The sequence below is a fragment of the Tenrec ecaudatus genome, chromosome 6 (genome assembly GCF_050624435.1).
Source record: "Tenrec ecaudatus isolate mTenEca1 chromosome 6, mTenEca1.hap1, whole genome shotgun sequence".
Classification (NCBI taxonomy): Eukaryota; Metazoa; Chordata; class Mammalia; order Afrosoricida; family Tenrecidae; genus Tenrec; species Tenrec ecaudatus.
This window is the reverse complement of record NC_134535.1, coordinates 587,204-606,872: the sequence shown is the minus strand read 5'-3', so window position 1 is coordinate 606,872 and position 19,669 is coordinate 587,204. Positions and strand designations below refer to the sequence as shown.

The window sequence follows — 19,669 nt, the reverse complement described above, 5'->3', positions numbered from 1 at the left end:
CGTGTGATCCTTTGGTAACAGGCAGGGGTAGCGGGGAGCATAGAGAGTTTTAGAATACAGCGGAGGAAGCAGACCCTGAACTCACTGCCATTGAGTAAGTTCTAACTATCAGCAAGCCTCCATAGAGTTAGTTCGCAGGCTGTGAATCACTGCAGAGGCAGACAGCCTCAGCTTTCTCTTGACGGGCAGCTGGTGAATTGGAGGTGCTGATCCTGTGACTAGAGCCCAAAGCCTAACCCACAGCGCCATTAAGCTCCAGAGGCTCCTGCTACCAGGCAGCCCAACCCACTGCCCTCCTCTCACACTGACTCACCTCACCCCAGACTCCTTCCACAGAGTTCATTCTGACTCGTGGCCACCCTCCTGGACAGGGTGGAGCTGCCCCTGTGGGTTTCCCACACTAACTCTTACTGGGATTAGAGTGTCGTTTTTCTCCTGCAGAGCAGCTGGTGGTTTTGAACGCCTGACTTTGTGGCTAGCAGCGTAACCAGGGCTGGGTGATGTGCTGTGGTTTGGGAATTGCCTCTGTGGGGAAGGGAAAGTCCCAGTCTCCAGAGCCCTGCGAGACTCAGTGAGTCCCAGTTGAGTTTTTGGGGACATATGGTTAGTACGCTCTCAGGAGACAAGCTTGGGGCAGGTGCCCTGGGAGTGGGAGCAGGACACAGGGAGGGGCTGGAAAGCACCTACAGGTTTTCATCCCAACTCCTCCCCCAGGGGCAGAGGCTGAGGAGGGGCCCCCTGCCCAGTCTGATGATTCTGGCTCCGCCTCCAGACACACCCACACCCACCTCAAACAGTATTTAGTTCTGCAGGAGTCCAGGGCCCCTGCCATCCTAAACCAGAACCCCAAACCTCTGCCTCCTGGCCCCAACACACCTCTGGTCCCAGTCATTTTCAGACCCAGGGAACAGCCATACTAACTCGACACCCTTACCTTCGAGAGCGCCCCAGGAGCAGCAAAGGAGCCCTGACTCCAGGACCCCCTGCCTGCCATGGTGAGCCTCCAGGCCAGCACCCTCTTCTGCATCAGCCTCCTCTTCCTGCAGCTCCAGGGTCTGCTATCCCTGGAGAGCTGGCTGCCGGGTAAACCCAGGTGAGTGCAGACAGGACCAGCCCCAGCCCTGCCCTTGGCTCACCAGGGGGCCAGGATGCCTGGGAAGCCCCCCCCCCCCCAAACTAAGACCAACCTCCTTCGGTTACCACAAGCTAGGTGACATGTAGCCTTGCTCCCACCAAGAGGCTCTGGCTCTCCTTTGGGCAAGGGATGCTGGAGGGACACACTCCCAAGGATTCCCAGCTCTAGTTACCCCAAAATGGGCCTAGGACAGTCACCCCAAGTCCTAGATGTGGAAGTCCACAGAGCCTTGGGGTGCACTTTGCCTGGGGAAGCACAGGTGCTCATGACTTGGTGCCTATAAGGTGGCTGAGTCGCCTGGACCTAATCCCTAAACCCCCCAAAAGAGTGCCAGTCAACAGGGTGGGGCTATGGGCTTCACCCAGCAGTGCCCCAGGCTGGGGGGGGGGGTCCAGGGGCTCCCCTAAGTGGAGGGGAGAGGTGGTGGGTTTGGGGTCCCTGAAGGCTGGGCCACCCCATCTCCTCCCCATCCCCTGTGCAGTAAGTCCCTGGCTGGGATCCCTTCCAGTGACCAACTGGAGCAGCGTCTCATGCCCCAGACTTGGATCCCCAAGTGGCACCAGGCCCCCCAGCCACAGGAGAGCTATAGACTGGACCGCACCCTGGACCAGCCTCTGAAGAAAGGTCACAGGCTCCAGCCAGGCCCCCTTGAGCCCTACCGCCAGTGGCCAGGCCCCAGCCACCCTCGTTCCCGAAGGCGCCGCACCTGGCTCCAGAGGAATGCTTGTGAGCTGCCAACCTGCCAGACAGACAACCTGGCTTACCGTCTGTGGAAGCTGCAGCATGGTGACAAGGTGAACATCACGGATCTCAACAACTTCGGCTGACTAAGCTGGCTGCACCGCCCCACCCAATCCTGTGTCCCCTCACCCAGAACTCCCACAAACACGCAAAGAGGGGTCCAGGTACCCACAGGGCTCGCCCTCCTACCAACGTGACCCCCACTCCCCATGTGCACGCCCAAGGGGTGGGGGCAGCCTCTGCCTTGAGACAGGTGCACCTTGGTCCTCACCCTGCATCTCTGCTCTGCAGCACTGTTAAGGAGTCTCCCTCACAAGGGGGTTCGGCTTCCTGAAGCTGCTTCCCTGTACACCCATCTTGGCTCTCAGTAAAATGTAGTCTTGGCAAATCACATCTTTGTTCTGGGATCATGATGCCCTCCGGAGTCCAGTTTGAGGCTTCTGGCTTTTTTGACCAAGAGGGGTCCCCACACTGCAGACGGTCATCTTTGCCCCCTGTCAGAAGTACCTCCAGGCAAACAGGCTGTGCCTCTGCACCTTGCAACCTGGCCCTGAGCCTCCTGCAGCCCTGGTGTGCGCCGTCTTCCCAGACAGGGCAGCCTCCCGGGCTCCATGCTCAGCGGACAGGTGGAGCACGACCACAGCTAGCAGGGCCCTGTGAGAGCAACTCCACGCCAAACCCCAGGTGGTTCTCTGAGCTCTCCCTGGGCCACCATGTGCACCGTTGTTGTGGGAGGAGGGTCATGTTACCTCCTTTGGTGGGAGGTCGGTAATGGCAGCAGTGGGAATGGAAAATTTGGGGAGGCATGGGGCACAGGGAAGCAGCTGACACATCACCCACCTTCTGTGCCCCTGCCCTGTGCCCCTGTCTCCCTTGGTGCTGGCCCTCACACCTGTGCCCCAGCTCCGTCCTCGGTAGACACTCAGAGCACTGCCCACCCTGGCTCCCCGCCCCACCCCCATCACTGGGAGCCCACAGCTGTGACCCATGAGGCTATGTGCTGGACAGTCAGCCTCCTCTGCATGGCCAGGCACTGCCCAGGCCTGGGGCTGGCTCCAGCTGTGTCTCAGACGTCCCTACAGCCTCCCCAGAAAACCATGGCCCAGTCTCCACTTCTTCCTGGCCTCCCACTCCATCTTCCCAAAGGGATTGGGACCACCTTGCTGCCCCCATGGAGGAGCATACAGGAGACAAACACAGGCCCTTCCCAGCTCCCCAGCCTCTCCACTAGGATCAGCAGGCCGTGCCCGGCCCTCTTGGACTCCCTCACCCAGCAAGGGTTTCAGGAAGTGCTCTGCTGGGGGACCCTTGGGAGAGTCTGGAGAGGTCCCAAGAATCCAACCAGGCCCCCAAAGACTGCAGTGGGCAGGCAAAGACCAAAGAAGGGACAGAGTAGGAGGCAAAGGGATGCTGAGGTAAGGGAAGGGGTGCCCATCAGAGGGCAACGAGGTCATGGCCACCTGAGAGGCATGACGGTGCCACAGGCACTGCTGGTTGGAGGGAGGGTAGGTTGGCACAGGTTTAGTGAGGAGGAGCAGTTTCATGCTCCCCGAACTCTAACCCAGTGTCTGCGCTTCCAGAAAGGAGCTGCTTAGAGGGCCACTCTTGGGGCAGGGTCTCGTGTGGGCAGAGCAGATGGAAGGGGGGGGGGGGGAGGCTGTGCTCACAAGAGGCTGGAAACCACCTGACTGCCTGGTCACAGAGGTTGCAATCAGTGACCATGCACCCAGGTGGGATAGGCCCTATCTGGAGAACAGTAGGGGCTCTGTGGTCACACATGTTCTATCACCACACACCCAAGGGCACTCCCAAGTCCACTCCAAACAGAGGCAGACAGCCTCAGTTTTCTCTTGATGGCCAGCTGGTGAATTGGAGGTGCTGATCCTGTGACTAGACCTCAAAGCCTAACCCACAGCGCCATTAAGCTCCAGAGGCTCCTGCTACCAGACAGTCCAACCCACTGCCCTCCTCTCACACTGATTCAACTCACCCCAGACTCCTTCCACGGAGTTTATTCCGACTCACAGCCACCCTCCTGGACAGGGTGGAATTGCCCTGTAGGTAACTCTTCATTGGAGTATAACAGCAGCTGGTGGTTTTGAACCACTGACTCTGAGTTTAACAGCCCAGCCAAGGAATCCCAGGATCTGCTGTGGTTTGGAAATTGCCTGTGTGGGGCATGGAAAGCTCTCAGTCATGTCCTAGCCCAGCCAGTCCCGCCCAGTCTCCAGAGCCAGGCCAGGTTCAGAGGAACCCAGCGGAGCTTCCGTGTGTGTGTGTGTGTGTGTGTGTGTGTGTGTGTGTGTGTGTGTGTGTGTGTGTGTGTGTGTGTACTCAGAACAGCAGGGCTGGGAGTGGGTGGAGAGTGAGGCTGGGAAGGAGGGGCTTGGATGGCGTGAGCAGAATGGGTACTGGTGGCAGGGCTCCAGAACAGGATTGGGAGGGGCTGGGGGTGGGTGGTAGGGGGATGGGAGGCACCAGCAGGTTTTCAACCTAGACTCCTTCCCCATTGGCAGAGGCTGAGGAGGGGTGACCCGTAGAGTTGGAGTCTGGCTCCGCCTCTACCCTCCCCCCCATCCCCAAGACTATATAGTTCTGGAGGTGTCCAGGGCTCACACCATCCCATAGCAGACTAGCCACTGGACCCAACACCTCAGCTGCGGAAAGCACCCCAGGAGCAGCAAAGGACCCCTGACTCGAGGTTACAGCCAGCACCCCTGGACCTCCCACCTGCCATGGCACCCCTCCCAGTTGGCACCCTCTTCTGCATCAGCCTCCTCTTTCTGCAGCTCCAGGGCCCCCTGTCCGCGGAGAGCTGGCTGCAGATTGGACTCAGGTGAGTGGCGACAGTACCAGCCCCAGCCCTGCCCCTGGCTCAGCAGGGGACCAGGATGCCTGGGGGATCCCCTCAAACTAAGGCCAGCACCCTTCGGTTACCACAAGATGGTTAAACACAGCCTTGCTCCCCATGGAGCTCTGGCTCTCCCCAAGAAGCAGGTGGCCTTGGGCAGGGGACACTGGAGGGACCTCCAAAGGCTGACCAGCTCTAGTCACCCCAAAATGGGCCCAGGACAGTCACCCAAAGTCCTGGATGTGGAGGCCCACAGAGACTTGGGGTGCATTTTGCCTGGGGAGGCACGGGTGCTCATGACTCGATGCCAATGGGCTTCCCCCAGCAGTGCCCGAGGCTGATGGGGAACTCAGGGACTCCCTAAGTGGAGGGGAGAGGTGGTGGTTGTGGGGTCCCTGAAGTCTAGGCCATCCTGTTTCCTGTGCAGGGAACCCCTGGCTGGGATCGCGTCCAGTGACCAGCTGGAACAGCATCTCATGCCCCAGACTTGGATCCCCAAGTGGCACCAGGCCCTCCAGCCACAGGAGAGCTATAGCCTGGACCGCACCCTGGACCAGCCTCTGAAGAATCGCCACTGCTGGCACCCACACCCACTCCAGCCCAGTCCCTGCAGACTCTGGGGCTGGCTCCAAAATAATGCCTGTGAGCGGCCGAGCTGCCAGACAGACAAAGTTGCTCATCGTCCGTGGAATATAAGGCAGCCTGGCAATCACATGATCCCCAAGGACTACAGCAGTCCCCACAGCCTCCACTGACTGAGCCAATCACACCTTGACCGCCCCATCCCATGGCCCCGCCAACCAGGCCCCTGCAGACACGCAAAGAGGGGTCCAGGTACCCACAGGGCTCGCCCTCCTATCAACGTGACCCCCACTCCCCATGTGCACGCCCAAGGGGTGGGGGCAGCCTCTGCCTTGAGACAGGTGCACCTTGGTCCTCACCCTGCATCTCTGCTCTGCAGCACTGTTAAGGAGTCTCCCTCACAAGGGGGTTCGGCTTCCTGAAGCTGCTTCCCTGTACACCCATCTTGGCTCTCAGTAAAATGTAGTCTTGGCAAATCACATCTTTGTTCTGGGATCATGATGCCCTCCGGAGTCCAGTTTGAGGCTTCTGGCTTTTTTGACCAAGAGGGGTCCCCACACTGCAGACGGTCATCTTTGCCCCCTGTCGGAAGTACCTCCAGGCAAACAGGCTGTGCCTCTGCACCTTGCAGCCTGGCCCTGAGCCTCCTGCAGCCCTGGTGTGCGCCGTCTTCCCAGACAGGGCAGCCTCCCGGGCTCCATGCTCAGCGGACAGGTGGAGCACGACCACAGCTAGCAGGGCCCTGTGAGAGCAACTCCACGCCAAACCCCAGGGGGTTCTCTGAGCTCTCCCTGGGCCACCATGTGCACCGTTGTTGTGGGAGGAGGGTCATGTTACCTCCTTTGGTGGGGGGTCGGTAATGGCAGCAGTGGGAATGGAAAATTTGGGGAGGCATGGGGCACAGGGAAGCAGCTGACACATCACCCACCTTCTGTGCCCCTGCCCTGTGCCCCTGTCCCCCTTGGTGCTGGCCCTCACACCTGTGCCCCAGCTCCGTCCTCGGTAGACACTCAGAGCACTGCCCACCCTGGCTCCCCGCCCCACCCCCATCACTGGGAGCCCACAGCTGTGACCCATGAGGCTATGTGCTGGACAGTCAGCCTCCTCTGCATGGCCAGGCACTGCCCAGGCCTGGGGCTGGCTCCAGCTGTGTCTCAGACGTCCCTACAGCCTCCCCAGAAAACCATGGCCCAGTCTCCACTTCTTCCTGGCCTCCCACTCCATCTTCCCAAAGGGATTGGGACCACCTTGCTGCCCCCATGGAGGAGCATACAGGAGACAAACACAGGCCCTTCCCAGCTCCCCAGCCTCTCCACTAGGATCAGCAGGCCGTGCCTGGCCCTCTTGGATTCCCTCACCCAGCGAGGGTTTCAGGAAGTGCTCTGCCGGGGGACCCTTGGGAAGAGTCTGGAGAGGTCCCAAGAATCCAACCAGGCCCCCAAAGACTGCAGTGGGCAGGCAAAGACCAAAGAAGGGACAGAGTAGGAGGCAAAGGGATGCTGAGGTAAGGGAAGGGGTACCCATCAGTGGGCAACGAGGTCATGGCCACCTGAGAGGCATGACGGTGCCACAGGCACTGCTGGTTGGAGGGAGGGTAGGTTGGCACAGGCTTAGTGAGGAGGAGCAGTTTCATGCTCCCCGAACTCCGACCCAGCGTCTCTGCCACCAGAAAGACGCTCCGGACCTTCTTACTCCTGGCCTTCCTGATCCCCCATTAGCCAAGGCTCAGGACTCCCTGCCTGCACCAGAGAAACGTGTATCTTTAAGCTCCTCTGGCAGTGATTCTGATAGCGAAGTTGACAAAAAGTCAAGCAGGAATATGCAAGTTTCTCCAGACGATCCTGTAAGGAAGTACAAGCTGGGGGGACTTGCTGAGCTGCTTCACCCTCCAGCACACTCCAGATTAGGAAAAGTGTTGGAGACTTCAAAGAGGAAGTCCTCGTGATAATGGGAACATTGGATGGGTCAAGAAGGTGAAATGAAACCAGGAAGCCCAGGTAGTTCTTTAAACCTGCAGCAGCTGAAGGAGTAGATTTCTGGGGTTGATGACACAAGAGGAAAACTGCCGAATCGGAACCACGTCCAGCCTGTGGGCTTCTGGTCAATGTTACCTGTCTTTTTACAGTGGTGTGTATTGGCTAGCTGTTGTTTCCCACGTTGTTGGATATTTGAACTGCAGAACAATCTCTAAGATGAACATTTTTTTAAATGTGCAGTATTAACAATGTTCTGCGTGAAGCTGACTGTCAGCTTTATTAACCTCCCTGTCGGTCTAATTAAGTCAGTAATTTTGTACCCAAAGTAGTACATTGTTTTGCATAAAATTTGTTGTTTTATATTGTAAGCCTGTAATTCTTATGAAATTACTCATTTTAATCTCTCTAGTAGACATTCCTGGTATGATAAACTTTAATACACAAAATCATAAATTATAATATAATAAATATAAAAATAATATAATTTTTCAATAACGTAATCAAATTAAAAGCACTGCAATTTTTCAAAAAGGGTGCGACATCAAAGTGCATTCAATAAAAATCCTGAGTGTGAAAAATTTTGAAGCATGGGACTGCACAATGTCCAACATCACAATCAAGACAATGGAACCTGGTTTCTTTTCTAGTCTCTTTCCATGGCCATCTTGCTTTGAGCAACAAACCACACCTGTCCTTGTAGGTGCTGACTTTTTTTCGGTTGGTGGGATATAGTCCATGAAGCAATAACCAGTCAGGTGTCTGGGTTGACAACGTCAACAGCGTGACGTCCGGGTCTATTCACAGCTATTGATGGTGTCTGGTGGTTCACAAAGATCCATTCAGCAACTTTCCAAATGAAGTCAGGATGAACCAAAGGCTTGTCGCTCTTTGCTCTACAGAATGTAGGCATTCCACAAGCATCGCTCGACAAGATACCTGAAGATCTTCTTGGCGTATTTCTCTGGCTGTGTTCGCATTGCTGGGCAGAATGTGAGTGCGTGGCCGGCTCTGTCGACACCTCCCATGGTTTCATTGTAGTCTGTCACTCCTTCTGGCTTCATGGCTTCTTCCCAACCTTCTGTGCACACCATTGCAGCTGAGGGATTATGAACTGTACTCATTAGACACACATCCTTCTTGTCCCGCCATCACAGGGCCATCACCCTGCCTTTCTGCCAGGCAACCATTGCTCCAGTTCTTAGCTGCTTCTTGACAAACATTGCTGGCACGTCATGCTGGTTAGCCCTGACGGTTCTATGGGCATCAGTTCTGTTTTTTATAAGAAACTCATAAAGTTCAGGGGATGTATAAAAGTTGTCAGTTGTCCTTGGGCCTCTACTCAAACACTCCCTCAATGCATGAATACCTTCTTTTATTAAATTGGAACTCTATGATGCTCACTCTTCCGACACAACGGCTGGAGTCAAAGTGGATGAACAAGTAAATGTGGTGAAGAAAGCTGATGGTGCCCGGCTATCAAAAGAGATAGTGACTGGGGTCTTAAAGGCTTGAAGATAAATAAGCGGCCATCTAGCTCAGAAGCAACAAAGTCCACATGGAAGAACACACCAGCCTGTGTGATCGAGTGGTCCCAAAGGGATCAGTTACCAGGCATCAAAGAACAAAAAATCATATCATTGACTGCACACCTCCATGATAGGATTGCTGAAGACAAATGGCTGCATAAGCAAATGTGGTGAAGAAAGCTGATGGTGCCCGGCTATCAAAAGAGATAGTGTCTGGGGTCTTAAAGGCTTGAAGGTGAACAAGCGGCCATCTAGCTCAGAAGCAAATAAGCCCACATGGAAGAAGCACACCGGCCAGTGCGATCACGAGGTGCCCAAGGGACCAGGTATAAGGCATCATGCAAAAAAAAAAAAGATATAAGTGTGTGTATGTATGTGTATATATGTGTATATGTATATATGTATGTGTATATATGTATATATATATCATATTAAATGAAGGGGGAAGTGCAGAGTGGAGACCCAAGGCCCAAATGTCGACCAATGGAGATCCCCTCATAGAGGGGTTTAGGAGAGGAGATGGGTTAATTAGGGTGTGAGGTAGTACCGATGAAGAACACAAATCTCCCCCAGATCCTGGATGCTTCCTCCCCCCAACTACCATGATCCGAATTCTACCTTGCAGGGCTGGATAGGACAGAGGCTGTACACTGGTGCATATGAGGGTTGGAGGTACAGGGAATCCAGGGTGGACGATAGCTTCAGGACCAAGGGTGTGAGGGACGATGCTGGGAGAGTGGAGGGTGAGTGGGTTGGAAGGGGGGAACTGATTACAAGGATCCACATGTGACCTCTTCCTTGGGAGAGGGACAGCAGAGAAGGGGGGAAGGGAGACTCCGGATAGGGCAAGATATGACAAAATAACGATGTATAAATTACCAAGGGCATATGAGGGAGGGGGGAATGGGGAGGGAGGGGGGGGGGAAGAGGACCTGATGCAAGGGGCTTAAGTGGAGAGCAAATGCCTTGAGAATGATTGGGGCAGGGAATGTATGGATGTGCTTTATACAATTGATGTATGTATATGTATGGATTGTGGTAAGAGTTGTTTGAGTCCCTAATAAAATGTAAAAGAAGAAAAGAGAAAAAAATGATTAGGGCAAAGACTGTACAGATGTGCTTTATACAATTGATGTATGTATATGTATGAACTGTGAAAAGAATTGTATGAGCCCCAATAAATTGTTTAAAAAAAAAAGTTGTCAGTTGTAATGCAATAGCCTGATTTAGCAATGGCTCAGTAAGTGTTAGAACCGAAGATGTTGCCATTCCATGGTCGCTGTACTTTGGATTGAATTGTGTGCCTTTTCCCGTGTATATGACCGAATTGCAAATGTAGCCAGTTGACGATTCACAGAGCACATAGGATTTTATGCCAAATCGTGCTCTTTGATGCAATGTGTTGTATCCGGCTGAGCCGTCCCTTACATGCCATGAGACTTTCACCCATGCTGATGCCTCTTTCTGGCACATAGGTCTGCTGGGAAGTCTTTACAATCATTTGAGATACTTCCCAAATTTTCTTTAGTTTGGGTGCAGGATGAGTAGTTTCATCAAATTCTTCATTGTGAAGTGAAAAAATTTCACAATCAGGGAAAATCTGTGTTCTGACATGACGGTGCCAAAAAATGGAGTTGCAAGTAATTTATTGGTGGTCCAACACCATTTCCATAGGGGTTTCTCTCCACTCCCTGAAGTATTATTAGGCCCAAAAATTTCAAAATGCCATCTTTGGTCACTGGTTCCCACTTTCTGCTCCTTGAAAACTTATGAAGCAGAGTAGCGGATTGTTGCTCTTTGTACCAATTTGTCTCCGTAACAATTTTTTCAATGACCTCATCGGTCAGAAATAATTGTAGGTACGCGAAAGAGTTGTTGTGGTCAACCAACATCTACTCTCATGCCAGGTGCTCCAGTAACGGGAATCTTGGGGGAGCTGCCTAGATCCATACTGCAGACAATAGAGCACCAAGTTCGCACATCGCTGAGCTCAGGTGCGGAATCGTCACTGTCGTCACTTATCTGATCAGTGTCAGTGTCGGATTATGAATTTCCCCATGAACCGCTATCGCTCAATTCTGTGAGTAATTCTAAGTCACCGTCATTTATGTGGTCTAAAGCTCCTTTTGTACTAAAGTGACCCCCTTTTTTGATGCCATAGACAAAAATATTTCCAGGCAAAATTTTTTCCAAATGACAGTAAAAGGGCAGGCAGGGCACTGGAGACTGATCTAGGGACAAATCTGAGGTGATTTGCTTTAATACAATGTAATCCTCACAGGTTACTCTGTATCACTGTGTGTGTGTATGTCTCTTTTAGATTTGCAGTTTTGAATTTCCAGCCCAGTCCCACGCCCTCTGCCCCTGAGCTCTGCGATCACAGCAGTAGACACAGCTAGACCAGGGAACAGTTTAGGGACTTCTCTGCAGTGTAATCCTGAGCGTGGCTCGGGGTTACCACTTGTGACAGTTAACATTTACCCCAAGCCACACTCGGGATTACTGCCAGGGAGGTTAAGGACGACTGCACCGCCTCTTGTGTGACAAAAAGTCAGGCGACCCCATCTCAACTCTGGTGGCCTATTTTGATCCAGGAGAGTTGGGACTGTGTAAGGCCTAGAGTCACAGTTGTGAATCTTTCAATTTGAAAAGAACCTGTGGTATTAAACTCATAAACTCAACTCGGAAATCTGTAGCTCATTATGCTCTTCTAACCAAATGCCCAGTTTCTTAGACTTTTTAAAATTACAGTTTTATTGGCACATAACTTACATATCATACAATTCAATAGTTCAATCATATGACTTCTGAGACTTTTCTACCCCATAATAATTTCAAGCCCCTCCCCCCTTTCCCTCTATTTTCTTTCACTGACTTCATGTTCAACATTTATTCTTTGACTACATTGTGCTGGTCTGTGTGTGTCAGGCACTGTGCATGTGATTTCAGCAATGCACTTGTCATTGAAATGTGATTTGGGGACTACAATCCCTGACTCTACTGTGCTAAATCTTAGGAGATATAGTGGGACACCAACGTGGCTGGTAAGAGAACTCCGGCAGGTGTGGTCTGGCCCCCTGCAGTGCTCTGCGGAGGTGTGATCTTGCTCTTCAGTCTGCAGGTGATCAGGACGTGCATGGCAGGTTGCATTCACTGGTAGCTGGGGAGTTTTCAGCGTTTTAGAGTGAGGTCAGCATCCCAGGGACAGGAGGCTGAAAAGGGGCGGTCCACCTCAGCTCCACTTCACCACTCCTGGCCCACACACTAGTTCAGGCGTGTCCAAGGCTATTGCAATCCCAGACCAAATCCCCAACCTAGAGCTGGCCAAGTGAGCCCTGACTCGCTCTCAGGCCCCAAGCTGCGCCCACAGAGATCATCAGGAGAGCCCAGTCCAGTCACTCTAAGGAGTGCTAGGCTCGGCTGTGGAATCAGCCAGCCGCCTGTATCTATAGTTCCCTGGGCACCCTGTCCAGAGACCTGGGGTGTGTGGTGCCAGCCACTGGCTGGACCCTGATGAGCAAAGGGAGGACCAGCCCCAGCCCTGCCCCTGGATCAGCAGGGGGCCAGGATGCCTGGGGAGCCCCCCCACCCCGCCAAGGCAAGACCCGCCTCCATCGATTACCACAAGCTGGGTGTCCTGCAGCCTTGCTCCCACCATAGGGATCTGGCTCTCCCCAAGAAGACAATGTCTGCCCTAGGACAAGCCACCCTAAGTCCTACATGTGGAGGCCCAAAGAGGCTAGGGGTGCTCTTTGCTGTGGGGGACAGGGGCATATGACCAGGGCCAATGAAGTGGCTGAGTTACTACAGCCCCCCAAAAAAGATTATGGGATAGTGTCAGGGCTGTCGGCTCCTCCCAGCAGTGCCCCAAGCTGGAGGGGTATCCAGGGGTTCCCCTGAGTGGAGGGGATAGGTGGTGGGTTTGTAGTTCCTGAAGGTTGGGCCACCCCATTTATCCTCCATCCCCTGTGCAGGGAGCACAGTGCCCGCCCTGCCCCCAGCAGTTGTCATGCGCAGCACCCCATGCCCAAGACTGTGTCTGGAAGTTACACGGGGCTCCCAGCCACAGAAGTGCAGCAGCCTGGCTCCCACCTGAGCCATCCTCCGGAGAACCTGCTCCTCACCTGGGACTGCACCAGCCCAGCCCAGCAGACCCCACCCTGAGACTGGCTCCTGAATGTGATGGACAACCCCTGTGGACCCCAGCAGCCTCCACAGCGGCAGTGAGGAAAATGATGAAGTCCCCTTTCGGGGCTGGTCTACCCACCTCTCGAGGCGGGGGTGGGGACAGCGCGGAGGTCCTGGGCAAGGCAGGGGCGGGGAGGGTGGGGATGTGGAGCGCTGATGAGCCTGCCACACCCTGTCCCCCCTCCCTGATCCTGGGTCAGCCCCCAGAGCTCCTGCAGACACCAGAGAGGGGCCCAGGCCCCCCGCGGAGATAGTCCCAGAACCCAGCCTCTGGCACCTGTGAACCCGACTCACGTGGACATGGACAGGAAGCTGTGGGACAGCACCAGCTCCTCCCCTCCCCTCAGGGGAAACCGGCTTGGGGGAGGGGCTTGGGTAGATGGAGCGTAAACCAGGGTCCTGAACCCTAGGGCGGGTGAGAAAAGCTGAGCCCCTCCCCACAAGCCCCCGCTTGGGTAAAGATCCCCTTGGCAAGCCCGCCGGCTTCCCCTCTTGCCATCCCAACCCTGGGCAGAGCGGAGGGCACTACGCAGGGTTAGCTCGCTCCCTCCGCATCCCTACCCGGTGGTCCAGGAGCAGTGGTAGGGAGGGGTAGAGCAGAGCCACGTGAGTCTGAGGGTGGGGCTCTCCCTCCGTACCCCGCCCCCCCCCCACCAGAGGCCAGGGGCAATCTCTCCCTTTGCTCTCCCAGGTTCTCTGGCTCTCATCTACCTCCTTGACTTAACCCGGAAGCAAGTGCCTCTCTGCCATCTCCACCTGCCAGGGCCTCCCCCAAAGGAAGGGGCTATGCATTACGCCCTTGCATTCCCTCAAGGGGGTGGGACTGGCACTGCCCCGGAACCCAGCCAGGACTTGAGCACCTCACTGCAGGGTGCTGGTCCTGATGACCACACCCCCTCTCCCCTCCTTCTAGAGGCGCTGACATCTCACCCCAACTTTAGAGAGGGTCCCTGCCCCTGGCTGGAAACCACAGCAGGGGGGTCAGGGTTGTGAGCCATCCAGGAAGGCTACCTGGAGCGGGGCTGGTAGGCTGGAGACTGGCCAGGGGAAGGGGGTGAGGTTGGCAATCCCAGGCTTGAGCCCCTGGCCAGTGACTGAAGGCAGCTGAGAGAGCCAGATGACTCAGTCTCAGGGCCACTCAGCCACTGAAGAGCGTCTATCTGAGAGACAGGCAGGGCCTGGTGCATTGGCAGATGAGTGGGGGAGGGGGGGCGGCAGGGAGCAGCCTGTCTGGGCGTGGCTGCAGGGACATGTGGTGGACAGGGTAAAGGGGGCAGGGTTGAGGGAGGTTGGTATGCAGTGTCCACAGTTCAGCTCTGCCAAGACCCCCCAGGGCTCCCCGAGTAAAGTCCAGCCTCACCCCTTACTCTCTCCCACCCCCTTGCTCCACCATCCAGAAGCAACCAGTACCCCATGACCTGTGTCCAGTCTTTCCCTGGTACACACTGTTCCACTGACACAAGCACATGCCTCACATGTACAGGAGCACACACATGTGCACCTAGGCAAACAGTGCATAGACATTAGCCTGTTACATGCACAGGCACTAATGCACACACACAGGCATGCTCACACAATAGAAACATGTACATGCATGAATGTACATATACTCAGCCATATTCACACTAGATAAGCACACACATGTACGCACGTGTCACAGGCATGTACACTCATGCTCATATATACAGTCATGTCAATTCGTGTACATGTCACATGCATGTACATGTATACACACATACTGGCACCCTCTTCAGGGTCATCAGGGAGGGGTCAGCCCAGACTCACTGAGGCTCTGCTGCTTCTCCGCCCAGTGGCCTGTCTGTCACTGTCCATGCCTGCTGTGCAGACTCAGGCCAGGAGTCCTGACTTCAGTAGGGCCTGCCCCAGGGCAGCATAATGACCCCAAATCCTGACTGTCAGCTGACACCCGCACCCAAACCCGGGGTATCACCTCAGAAATACACAGAGTCCGGCCACTGGTGGTCCAGCTCCCTCCATCTCCCAAACTCGGGAGGACTTGGGGCACACAGCGTGGTGAGGTGCAGAGAGGCACACAGGCAAATGTGAGTCAGTGAGGGGCCCAGGCTGTTCTTGGGGGTGGGGCTTTGAGGTGCTGAGGCCCTCCACTTATTCTCAATACAGCTGCCACAGACCCTGTTCTACATAAGTCAGATCACACCATTGCCAAGACATCTCCATCTGAGGGAGCCCCAGATAGGTGCCCTGCTCCCTGAGGTGCCACACCATGCACACACACCCCAGTCCCTGCCAGTTTCCAATACAGACTAGCTGCAGGGCTGGTCTCCAGCCAGTGGGCCCTTGTGGGAAACTCAGAACCAGGGAGGGCGTGTGTATGGACAGTTTCTCTGCGCTCCTACTGAAGGAGTCTCAGAGGCTGGACTGGAGGACTTGGGGATGCATCCCAGTCATATTCTCCTGAGTAAGTTATTCCTCACAATGCCCCCCCAAGCCAATTTTAAGATGCTTTTTTTAAAAGATGCTTCTTATAACCTCATGCTTGCTTATTATACACTTGAAGGTTATCTGCTGTGGAGAGCAATCCGACTCTGCTGTCCACCCCACCCTAAGTACGGCCCCCTTCCTTCTAATAAGGATCATAGATTGTTCTCCTGGAGAAGAAGCGCTCAGGAAACCTAAGGTCAAGTCAGCTCAGGCAGGACAAAGATTACGCTGCCATCTTCACTCTAGAACTTCCCCTTCCTATTAGTTTGTCCCTAGTACCCTTTGACATGGCTTGCATGCCTGAGGATTATATTAGACTGTCTAGGGCTGTTGGAGGATACATTCTCTCTCTCTGACTCCAGACTCCGTTGAAAAGGTGAACCCTTGCATGCTTTGTCTGTTGTCCTTGATTTCATTCTTTTTAAAATTTTTGCTGCAAAAGGAAGCCTTATTGTTTCCATTTGGTCCCCGGCTTTGGGGAGGGGCTCCAGGGTGGTGGCACTGCGCTGGCACGTGGGCAGGTTCAGGCAGAGGGGCTAAAGCCGGTGAGTCTCTTGAAGAGATCCTCGCCCAGCCCGGCCTGGGGGCTGGCCAGCCTGCAGAGGTGGGTCAGGTGCTCACCCATCTTCTTGAGCAGTTGCACCTCCTTGTCCAGGAAGTGGTTCTCCAGAAAGTCACAGAGATGGGGGTCAGCATGCGTGGACGCTATGGCATGCAGGTCCAGAAGGGCCTGGTTGAGTTTTTCTCCAGGGTTAGGGCGGCTTCCTTGGCATCCAGGATTCTACCCCGCTCATCTTGGGACAGGTTCTGCACATCCTGGGAGAGGGCGCGGCCACCGCGCTGGTTCTGCAGCTTCAAGAGACTCTCGGCCCCCTAGCGCTGCTCCTTCACCAGCTCGCGGGAAGATGTGTCCCACACCTTCAAGGTCACATCGTTATGGTTGAAAAAGAAGCCCAGAGAGAGGTAGATGTAAGAGGCCCACAGATGCAGGTTGACCAGACGGTTGACGCTGGCCTCAGCGTCAGCAGAATAATTCTGATGGATCTGAGCTCATGATTGATCGGTTTGCAGGTCATCACACACAACATAAAAGTGTTCGCTGGTCCCAGGGGATGGCCAAGAAGATGGTCCCGAAGTTACTTCCAGAAAGGAAACTGGATTGTGGCAGAAGGTTGGAGGCAGGGAGTCCTCGGATCTGTTCCATTCAAACACTGTTGAAGCAAGACACAGATCCACAGGACCACAGGGCGAGCTTGATTTTATTCCTTTTAAACACACAATTAGGGTCCTTAAGACTCTATTGATTGTGGAGGCTGGTCCCCCAGAGGCCCTGCTGCATCCTGGAGCTCCATCTGGTTGGGGATGCCGTCCCTAGCACTGGATGCAGGGGACACCCCTATCTCAGAGCCCAGTCTGACCTTGGAGTCTCTGAATTCTACTCCCTGAACCTGGGGTTGGGGGCCAGGGTGGCAGGGGCCCGGCTGCAAGTAGATCACCCAACAGAGGGGCCGGAGTTGCTCCAGGGTGGAGGGCCGGCATCAAGCCAGGGACTAAGGCCGCTGGGGACTGGCTGGGCTGACACATTAACCCCAGGAGGCCAGGCAGGAGGGCAGGTGGTCACTCATTACCGAGGCCCAAGGCAAAGGGGCTGGGTGGTGTCCGGTCACTTATGTAATCCCAAGCCTATATAGAACCCCTGGCCTGGGGGACTCCTGCCTGCCTGCTACCCCTGTCCTGCTCACTATCAGAATGAAGGTGTCTGTGGTGAGTCCTGGTGCCCGTCCCACCCCTGTCCGTCACAGCCCCAAGCCCCCACTCACTGTTTCTTGAAAGTCCCATCCCACCAGTGGTCAAAGGGCTCCCCATCCTGCTGGTTCCACTGGAGCAAGGGTCAGCCTTGGGTTACATCTCTTCAGGGCAGCCGGCACTTCCTGGACCCCAAGCGCCAGGCCACTCCGCAGCATATCCTGGGACCAGGCATTCCTGGGCGAGGGGCCAAGAGCACAGGGAGGGGAGAGAGGCCTCCCCTGACCAGGGGGCCTCTGCTGCCCACCCCTGGGCTTCGCCCACCCACAGTTTAACCGCCCCCTCAGGTCCCAGACCCCACAATGGTCAGCCAGCTGGAGAGGGGGCCGGGGATGGACAAGGAGAAGACCAGCTTCCGGAACTACACTGTGAGGACCACTGCTTGGCCCACCCCACAGAAAGGGGCTCCTGGGTCACCCAGAACAATTCCATGGGGCACCATGTGAAAGCTCCCACTGGAGTCATAGGGTCTGGGGTAGGGTCAGCCTGGGAGGCAGCGGGTCTGGGTGTGTGGGCTCTGGGGGCCAGGCAGCGAGACGCCCAGGCTGACCGATGGTCTTACAGTCTGGCCTGCTGCTGGACCGAGTGTTTGCCACCTACAAGCTCATGCACACACACCAGACCGTGGACTTCGTCAGGGAGAAGGTATGCCCGTGGGGTGCCCTGCCTGTCCTCCCTTAGAAGGGTCTGGCAGCCAACAGCCCCACTGACAGCCCCCTTCGGTCCAGCACGCCCAGTTCGGGACCTTCTCCTCAAAGAAGATGACAGTCCTGGAGGCCGTAGACCTGCTGGACCAGCTGGTAGACGAGTCAGACCCGGATGTGGACTTCCCCAACTCCTTCCATGCCTTCCAGACTGCGGAGGGTATCCGGAGGGCACATCCCGACAAGGGTGAGCATCCCCCAAGTGGGGGCAGGGGCCAGGAGCCAGATATGGCACCCTTCTGAGTCTGGGTCCTGCCCTGTCTCCCTCAGACTGGTTCCACCTGGTGGGGTTGCTGCATGACCTGGGGAAGGTGCTGGCCCTAGCTGGAGAGCCCCAGGTGAGGGGGCCTGGGAGGGAGGGGACCTGCCAGGGAGTTCCAGGTGAGGGGACCTGGGGGGCCCCAGCTGCACCACCCCCTACCCCAGCCGGTGCTGCCCGTCCCCAGTGGTCCATGCTTGGGGGAGGTCTGGCTGGCCGGGGAGCTTCAGGCACACTGCCTCCACCCAATGCTGCCTGTCCCCAGTGGGCTGTAGTTGGAGACACCTTTCCTGTTGGCTGCCGGCCCCAGGCCTCTGTGGTCTTCTGCGACTCAACTTTCCAGGACAATCCGGATCTCAAGGACCCTCGATACAGGTGCCTCCCCGGCCCCCGCTGGCCCCGCCCTCCCTGGGGACTGCCCCAGGCCTGAGCCCACCTCTCCTGCAGCTCCGAGCTCGGGATATATCAGCCTCACTGTGGCCTGGGGAACGTTCTCATGTCCTGGGGCCATGACGGTGAGGCTTCCGGGGGACAGGGGTGATGGGGTGGGGCGGGACCCTCAGCCAGGGGCCTGCCAATGACACCTCTCTCCCACAGAGTACATGTACCAGGTGATGAAGTTCAACAAATTCTCCCTCCCGCCTGAGGTAGGGGCATCAAAGAAGCAGCCTCGCCCCGCCCCTCCCAGCCCGACTCATCTCAGCCCCGCCCAGCTTCTCTGAGCCCCGCCCCCTCGCCCAGCCCAGCGCAGCGCGGACCGCTGAGTGCTGTGTGCGTGCAGGCATTCTACATGATCCGGTTCCACTCCTTCTACCCGTGGCACACGGGCGGTGACTACCTGCAGCTGTGTAGCCAAGAAGACCTGAACATGCTACCCTGGGTTCAGGAGTTCAAGTACGGGCTGGGGGGCCTGAGGGGTGGGGGAGGGGAGGGAGACCAGCCCTCGGACCTCACCATCCTGCCCCCACAGCAAGTTTGACCTCTACACCAAATGCCCAGACCTGCCTGACGTGGACAGACTGCGGCCCTATTACCAGGGGCTCATCGACAGGTACTGCCCCGGAGTCCTCAGCTGGTGACTACCCTCCAGCCCAAGCCGACCTTGTGATGATGGAGACAAGTCTGGGCCACCCCACCTCCCTGATGGACCCCACCCACCTGTCTGTGCTCAGCCTTGCTTGCACCAATAAAGACCTTGATGTGACTTGGAGGTCTGACCCTACCCTGGGGGCAGGGGATCCTATGCTCACTGAGGCGTGGTGTGGGGGCTTCAGGGGTGGGCCAGGCCGGCCAAGGGGACCTTGCCCGCAGGGCTGAGACTCACAGCCCAGCCAACCTGTCCAGGTTTCCTCTCTGCTCACTGGCCACACTGCTGCCCCATAACCCCACCCTCCAAAAGGGCTGCCCAGTCTGGGCGCTATTTCCCCACAACCAGGCA

The 19,669-nt window shown here is 55.9% G+C and overlaps 2 protein-coding genes across 2 annotated transcripts; both read left to right on the top strand.

Moving 5' to 3' along the window:
* Window positions 1–992: 992 nt before the first annotated feature.
* On the top strand, window positions 993–1,962 carry ADM2 (adrenomedullin 2). Its single transcript, XM_075552595.1, has 2 exons — window positions 993–1,093; window positions 1,617–1,962. The coding sequence occupies exons 1-2, from the start codon at window positions 993–995 to the stop codon at window positions 1,960–1,962; spliced, it is 447 nt and encodes a 148-aa protein (XP_075408710.1).
* A 15,249-nt stretch (window positions 1,963–17,211) lies between these two features.
* MIOX (myo-inositol oxygenase) lies at window positions 17,212–19,310 on the top strand. Its single transcript, XM_075552642.1, has 10 exons — window positions 17,212–17,226; window positions 17,556–17,636; window positions 17,833–17,913; window positions 17,997–18,159; window positions 18,243–18,310; window positions 18,497–18,606; window positions 18,679–18,746; window positions 18,829–18,878; window positions 19,013–19,125; window positions 19,202–19,310. Exons 1-10 carry the CDS (start codon window positions 17,212–17,214, stop codon window positions 19,308–19,310), a joined length of 858 nt encoding a protein of 285 aa, XP_075408757.1.
* Window positions 19,311–19,669: the final 359 nt, after the last annotated feature.

What these genes read in the sequence shown, in the direction of transcription:
- ADM2 (XM_075552595.1), top strand. Translation starts at nt 993, where the DNA reads ATGGTGAGCCTCCAGGCCAGCACCCTCTTCTGCATCAGCCTCCTCTTC. An exon ending in TGGCTGCCGGGTAAACCCAG is followed by an intron (nt 1,094 to 1,616) that starts GTGAGTGCAGAC and finishes TCCCCTGTGCAG; the next exon opens with TAAGTCCCTGGCTGGGATCC.
- MIOX (XM_075552642.1), top strand. An exon ending in CCAGCTTCCGGAACTACACT is followed by an intron (nt 17,637 to 17,832) that starts GTGAGGACCACT and finishes ATGGTCTTACAG; the next exon opens with TCTGGCCTGCTGCTGGACCG. An exon ending in CATGTCCTGGGGCCATGACG is followed by an intron (nt 18,747 to 18,828) that starts GTGAGGCTTCCG and finishes TCTCTCCCACAG; the next exon opens with AGTACATGTACCAGGTGATG.